General features: G+C 38.7%; 1 protein-coding gene across 10 annotated transcripts in view; it reads left to right on the top strand.

Moving 5' to 3' along the window:
* Positions 1–7765, top strand: part of EPB41L5 (erythrocyte membrane protein band 4.1 like 5) — a 221259-nt gene that overhangs the window by 134781 nt on the left and 78713 nt on the right. For all 10 annotated transcript variants that reach the window (XR_007518074.1, XR_007518075.1, XR_007518078.1 and 7 more), the window contains one exon: positions 6939–7096. Coding sequence is in view for 6 of the 10 variants with exons in the window: in XM_049889155.1 (XP_049745112.1) it covers positions 6939–7096 (158 nt within the window). In the remaining 4 variants the exon portion in view is untranslated. The remainder of the gene's footprint in view (positions 1–6938; positions 7097–7765) is intronic.

Raw genomic sequence — 7765 nt, 5'->3', positions numbered from 1 at the left:
CAACATTTATTCTTTTGTGTTTTTTGGATTAATGCCAGCCTTGCTGGTGTGAGATGGAATCTCATCGTAGTTTTAATTTGCATTTCTCTAATGGCTAATGATCGAGAGCATTTTCTCATGTATCTGTTGGCTGCCTGAATATCTTCTTTAGAGAAATGTGTGTTCATATCCTTTGCCCACTTCTTGATTGGGTTGTTTGTCTTTTTGTGGTTGAGTTTTGACAGAATCATGTTGATTTTAGAGATCAGGCGCTGGTCGGAGATGTCATAGCTGAAAATTCTTTCCCAATCTGTAGGTGGTCTTTTTACTCTTTTGGTGAAGTCTTTAGATGAGCATAGGTGTTTGATTTTTAGGAGCTCCCAGTTATCGGGTTTCTCTTCATCATTTTTGGTAATGTTTTGTATTCTGTTTATACCTTGTATTAGGGCTCCTAGGGTTGTCCCAATTTTTTCTTCCATGATCTTTATCGTTTTAGTCTTTATGTTTAGGTCTTTGATCCACTTGGAGTTAGTTTTTGTGCATGGTGTGAGGTATGGGTCCTGTTTCATTTTTTTGCAAATGGATATCCAGTTATGCCAGCACCATTTGTTAAAAAGGCTGTCTTTTCCCCAGTTAATTGACACTGGTCCTTTGTCAAATATCAGCTGCTCATACGTGGATGGATCTATGTCTGGGTTCTCAATTCTGTTCCATTGGTCTATGTGTCTGTTGTTGTACCAATACCAGGCTGTTTTGACTACTGTGGCTGTATAATAGGTTCTGAAGTCAGGTAAGGTGAGGCCTCCCACTTTCTTCTTCTTTTTCAGTAGTGCTTTGCTTATCCGGGGCTTCTTTCCCTTCCATATGAAATTGGTGATTTGTTTCTCTATCCCCTTAAAATATGACATTGGAATTTGGATCGGAAGTGCGTTAAATGTATAGATGGCTTTTGGTAGAATAGACATTTTTACTATGTTAAGTCTTCCTATCCATGAGCAAGGTATGTTTTTCCACTTAAGTATGTCCTTTTGAATTTCTTGTAGTAGAGCTTTGTAGTTTTCTTTGTATAGGTCTTTTACATCCTTGGTAAGATTTATTCCTAAGTATCTTATCTTCTTGGGGGCTACTGTGAATGGTATTGATTTGGTTATTTCCTCTTCGGTGTTCTTTTTGTTGATGTAGAGGAATCCAAGTGATTTTTGTATGTTTATTTTATAACCTGAGACTCTGCCAAACTCTTCTATTAGTTTCAGTAGTTTTCTGGAGGATTCCTTAGGGTTTTCTGTGTATATAATCATGTCATCTGCAAATAGTGATAACTTTACTTCTTCCTTGCCAATCCGGATACCTTTTATTTCTTTGTCTAGCCTGATTGCCCTGGCTAAGACTTCCAACACGATGTTGAATAAGAGCGGTGATAAAGGGCATCCTTGTCTGGTTCCCGTTCTCAAGGGAAATGCTTTCAGGTTCTCTCCATTTAGAGTGATATTGGCTGTTGGCTTTGCATAGATGCCCTTTATTATGTTGAGGAATTTTCCTTCAATTCCTATTTTGGTAAGAGTTTTTATCATGAATGGGTGTTGGACTTTGTCAAATGCCTTTTCTGCATCAATTGATAAGATCATGTGGTTTTTGTCTTTTGTTTTATTTATGTGATGGATTACATTAATGGTTTTTCTGATATTAAACCAGCCTTGCATACCTGGTATAAATCCCACTTGATCAGGGTGAATTATTTTTTTGATGTGTCGTTGGATTCTATTGGCTAGAATTTTGTTGAGGATTTTTGCATCAATGTTCATGAGGGATATAGGTCTATAATTTTCTTTTTTTGTAATGTCTTTACCTGGTTTTGGTATCAGGGAGATGGTGGCTTCATAGAATGAGTTGGGTAGTATTCCGTCATTTTCTATGCTTTGGAATACCTTTAGTAGTAGTGGTGTTAACTCTTCTCTGAAAATTTGGTAGAACTCTGCAGTGAAGCCGTCCGGGCCAGGACTTTTTTTTGTTGGGAGTTTTTTGATTACCGTTTCAATCTCTTTTTTTGTTATGGGTCTATTTAGTTGTTCTGCTTCTGAATGTGTTAGTTTAGGTAGGTAGTGTTTTTCCAGGAATTCATCCATTTCTTCTAGGTTTTCAAATTTGTTAGAGTACAATTTTTCATAATAATCTGAAATGATTCTTTTAATTTCATTTGGTTCTGTTGTGATGTGGTCCTTCTCGTTTCTTATTCGGGTTATTTGTTTCCTTTCCTGTATTTCTTTAGTCAGTCTAGCCAATGGTTTATCAATTTTGTTAATTTTTTCAAAGAACCAGCTTTTGGCTTTGTTAATTCTTTCGATTGTTTTTCTGTTCTCTAATTCATTTAGTTCAGCTCTAATTTTTGTTATTTGTTTTCTTCTGGTGCCTGATGGATTCTTTTGTTGCTCACTTTCTATTTGTTCAAGTTGTAGGGACAGTTCTCTGCTTTTGGCTCTTTCTTCTTTTTGTATGTGTGCATTTATTGATATAAATTGACCTCTGAGCACTGCTTTTGCTGTGTCCCAGAGGTTTTGATAGGAAGTATTTTCATTCTCGTTGCTTTCTATGAATTTCCTTATTCCCTCCTTGATGTCTTCTATAACCCAGTCTTTTTTCAGGAGGGTATTGTTCATTTTCCAAGTATTTGATTTCTTTTCCCTCGTTTTTCTGTTATTGATCTCTAGTTTTATTGCCTTGTGGTCTGAGAAGATGCTTTGTAATATTTCGATGTTTTGGACTCTGCAAAGGTTTGTTTTATGACCTAATATGTGGTCTATTCTAGAGAATGTTCCATGTGCGCTAGAAAAAAAAAGTATATTTTGCAGCAGTTGGGTGGAGAGTTCTGTATAAGTCAATGAGGTCAAGTTGGTTGATTGTTGTAATTAGATCTTCCGTGTCTCTGTTGAGTTTCTTACTGGATGTCCTGTCCTTCTCCGAAAGTGGTGTGTTGAAGTCTCCTACTATAATTGTGGAGGTATCTATCTCGCTTTTCAGTTCTGTTAAAATTTGATTTATATATCTTGCAGCCCTGTCATTGGGTGCGTAAATATTTAATATGGTTATGTCTTCCTGATCAATTGTCCCTTTTATCATTATATAGTGTCCTTCTTTATCCTTTGTGGTGGATTTAAGTCTAAAGTCTATTTTGTCAGAAATTAATATTGCTACTCCTCTTCTTTTTTGCTTATTGTTTGCTTGATATACTTTTTTCCATCCTTTGAGTTTTAGTTTGTTTGTGTCTCTAAGTCTAAGGTGTGTCTCTTGTAGGCAGCATATAGATGGATCGTGTTTCTTTATCCAGTCTGTGACTCTCTGTCTCTTTATTGGTGCATTTAGTCCATTTACATTCAGGGTAATTATAGATAAATAAGTTTTTAGTGCTGTCATTTTGATGCCTTTTTATGTGTGTTGTTGACAATTTCATTTTTCCACATACTTTTTTGTGCTGAGGCGTTTTTCTTAGTAAATTGTGAGATCCTCACTTTCATAGTGTTTGACTTTATGTTAGTTGAGTCGTTACGTTTTTCTTGGTTTTTGTCTTGAGTTATAGAGTTGTTATACCTTTTTGTGGTTACCTCATTATATACCCCTATTTTTCTAAGTAAAAACCTAACTTGTATTGTTCTATATCGCCTTGTATCACTCTCCATATGGCAGTTCAATGCCTCCTGTATTTAGTCCCTCTTTTTGATTATTGTGATCTTTTACCTATTGACTTCCATGATTCCCTGTTATGTGTATTTTTTTTTTTTTAATTAATCTTAATTTGTTTGTTTTTGTGATTTCCCTATTTGAGTTGATATCAGGACGTTCTGTTTTGTGACCTTGTGTTGTGCTGATATCTGATATTATTGGTTCTCTGACCAAACAATATCCTTTAGTATTTCTTGTAGCTTTGGTTTGGTTTTTGCAAATTCTCTAAACTTGTGTTTGTCTGTAAATATCTTAATTTCGCCTTCATATTTCAGAGAGAGTTTTGCTGGATATATGATCCTTGGTTGGCAGTTTTTCTCCTTCAGTGTTCTGTATATGTGGTCCCATTCCCTTCTTGCCTGCATGGTTTCTGCTGAGTAGTCAGAACATATTCTTACTGATTCTCCCTTGAAGGAAACCTTTCTTTTCTCCCTGGCTGCTTTTAAAATTTTCTGTTTATCTTTGGTTTTGGTGAGTTTGATGATAATATGTCTTGGTGTTTTTCTTTTTGGATCAATCTTAAATGGGGTTCGATGAGCATCTTGGATAGATATCCTTTCGTCTTTCATGATGTCAGGGAAGTTTTCTGCCAGAAGTTCTTCAACTATTTTCTCTGTGTTTTCTGTCCCCCCTCCCTGTTCTGGGACTCCAATCACCCGCAGGTTATCCTTCTTGATAGAGTCCCACATAATTCTTAGGGTTTCTTCATTTTTTTTAATTCTTTTATCTGATTTTTTTTCAGCTATGTTGGTGTTGATTCCCTGGTCCTCCAGATGTCCCAGTCTGCATTCTAATTGCTCGAGTCTGCTCCTCTGACTTCCTAGTGTGTTGTCTAATTCTGTTATTTTATTGTTAATCTTTTGGATTTCTACATGTTGTCTCTCTATGGATTCTTGCAACTTATTAATTTTTCCAGTATGTTCTTGAATAATCTTTTTGAGTTCTTCAACAGTTTTATCAGTGTGTTCCTTGGCTTTTTCTGCAGATATCCTAATTTCATTTGTGATATCATTAAGCATTCTGTAAATTAGTTTTTTATATTCTGTATCTGATAATTCCAAAATTGTATCTTCATTTGGGAAAGATTTTGATTCTTTTGTTTGGGGGGTTGGAGAAGCTGTCACGGTCTGCTTCTTTAAGTGGTTTGATATGGATTGTTGTCTCCGAGCCATCACTGGGAAACTAGTTTTTCCAGAAAATCCGCTAAAAAAAAACAGCAGTCAGATCCCTATCAGAGTTCTCCCTCTGGCTCAGGCTATTCAGATGTTAATGAAGCCGCCTGGGGAGGGTGGGGGAGGGAACAGAGAGATAGGAGAGTAGCACCTCAGAATATAGCCAGAGTTGCTTGTCTTGCTTGGAATGACTATTATATCTGAGATTCCCGCGGGCGCGTTGCCTATGTGTGCTGGCTGTGTGGAGATTGCCCCCAGGGGGTCTGGCCCGCTGGAGTCACGGTCAGATCCTCCGCTTCCAGCCCCACGCCCAGCGTCAAGGCTCCCCTACTGGGACGGTGCACTCTCGACTCCAAAATCAGTCGCTGCCTCCCGGGGACTTCTCGTCCCTCCAGCCGCGTGGCCGTGCTGCCCCCGTGAACCAGGTGGGCCCCCTCCCGGGGTTAGTTCAGATGGGTGGAGTAGCTCCCCGTGCTTGTGCCGCGACCGAGTGTCCCAGCTGGAACGCTGTTCTCCCCGCTCCAATACCAGTCGCTGCCTCCCGGGGACTTCTCCTACCGGCTGCGTCCCACGCCGCCCGCGCGACCCGGCTGGTCACCTTCCCGGGGTTAGTTCAGGGGGTGGAGCAACTCTCCGTGTTCATGGCGTACCTGCGTGCAGTCCAAATCCCTGCGGGACGGTTCCCCGGCTCGGATGCTGCTCTTTCTGCTCCAAGATCAGTCACTGCCTCCCGGGGACTTCTCCTAACGGCTGCGTCCCACGCCGCCCGTGGAACCGGCTAGTCCCCCTCCCGGGGTTAGTTCAGGGGGGTGGAGCAGGTCTCTGTGCTTGTGCCGTACCTGACTGGTACGCTGGCTCCAGGCTCTGGAAACAATCGCTGCTTCCCCGTATTAGTTCGTTCTCCGTCTCTAAATCTGTGTTTGTTGTTCAGGGTTCGTAGATTGTTATGTATGTGATCGATTCACTTGTTTTTCCGTGTCTTTGTTGTAAGAGGGATCCGAGGTAGCGTCTGCCTAGTCCGCCATCTTGGCTCCGCCCCCATTGCCCTTAATTTGGAAAGCTATTTTCTGGATATGAAATTTTGGTTGATAGTTTTTCTTTCAATAATTTCAAGATGTTGTTTCATTATCTTCTAGCTTACATTGTTTCTGATGAGAAAATCTGTTGTCATTTTTATTTTACCGTTAACAGAAACTCAGTGCCCTTATTCAATTAAGATTTTCTGTTTATCACTGGTTTTAAGCAGTTTTATTATGATGTGCCTTGGTGTAGTTTTCTTACGTTTCTTGGGCTTGAAGTTTGTTGGGATTCTTAGATCTGTGGATTTATAGTCTTCATAAATTTGGAAAAAACCAGGCCTGTTTCTGGAAATATTTAATCTGGGTCAGTTTCAATTGATTCATTATTCTGTTCAGTATGAGTTGTCTTTTTCTGCCTCTTTGTATTCCTTTTAATCTTTGAGTGGTTGCCTGACGTTGTGAATTTTACCTTGTTGGGTGCTAGATGTTTTTCTACAAATCCCCTTGAGCTTTGTTTTAGGATGCAGTTAATCGAAAGCAGTTTGATCCTTTCAGGTGTAGCATTTATGATTTGTTAGGTGTGTCTGGCACGTACTCAGTCTAGGGATAGTCATTTCCCACTACTGAGGTGAAACCTTCCTGGACATTCTACACAATGCCCTGTGAATTACATTTTTAGTCTTTCTGTGGAAACAGGACCTGGTCTTGCCCCAAAATGAGTACCACTGGTTCCTTCTCATCCTCTCTGTGTTTTTTTTCCCCAGCCTCAGAGAGTAAAAAAAAAAAATTTTTTTTTTTCCAGAGAGTTTCCTCACACACATGCACCGATGAGTCCTCTACTGAGTACTTGAGGTGGACCCTCTGCAGACCTCCAGGGATTTTTCTTTGTGCTGCCCTCCTTTTTGGTATTGACAGAGGTTTTTGACATGAATCAGACCAGCTGGGATACAGACTCTTCCATAAATGTTTTTTCCAACAAAGATTTTTGCTAGTATTTTAAACTCTTTTTATGATAAATTTCTTACTCCAAATAAGTTTTCTATTACCTTTACAGCCTGCCTCTGAATATTGATTTGCTAGATAGCCCAGACTTGCCGGAAACAACCATTGATGATGTAATTGGAGCACATGACACCATGGAACCATCTCAAGCACCAGCTGAAATTAACGTTACAACCATGCAAACTGGATTAGAGGAACGTGAATGTGGGAGTAAGTGAACATTCTGTATTAGATCAGTGGTGTCTTCTTTTTATCTTCCTTTGAAATGAGATGTTTACATCAGTTCCTTCAAGAATATTTTATGCAATAGTTGAATTCTTAAATTTAATTTGGAACAGTTATGCCTTCTGTTTCTTTCTGGTTTAAGGGTACATTGAAATATTAAGGATAACATAACTGAGGCAATTAAGCGTTTTAACTTTTATAAGTCATTAAACATGCGTTTTCAAACTTTACTTTTATTTTCTTTCTTGAGTGAAAATTAAGGAAAAAAGTTTCCTTGAAGGTTTTCTGGGGCAGCATAGGATTCAGTGTTTGGGGTTCTGTTAGTTCCTAGAAAATATTTTGTTATTAATGAGGGTAGTTTTTGCTCAGACCCACAAAAATAAATAATCCAAAAATAATGTTGCTTTCCTTAAATTTTAAAAGGTTAAAAGTTTAGCAGAAGTTTAAAAGGAAAAGAAAATTTCACGTTGAAAATTTTTATGTATTCGGCTTGATCTTAAAATATAACTTTTATCTTTAAAGGAGTTTCCTATTGAATTTCAGTGTCATGCTGGTGTCATTTAAAAACAGCTTCTATTTATGTGGCTATTGGCAGTTTAATTGCTAAGGTAGGCTAAAATCAGACACCATTTCTGACCAACCCGTGGGAAACTG

The sequence above is a fragment of the Elephas maximus genome, chromosome 6, assembly GCF_024166365.1.
Source record: "Elephas maximus indicus isolate mEleMax1 chromosome 6, mEleMax1 primary haplotype, whole genome shotgun sequence".
In the NCBI taxonomy this organism is placed as follows: domain Eukaryota; kingdom Metazoa; phylum Chordata; class Mammalia; order Proboscidea; family Elephantidae; genus Elephas; species Elephas maximus.
The sequence above is the reverse complement of the archived record's forward strand: the minus strand, read 5'-3'. Positions and strand labels throughout refer to the sequence as shown.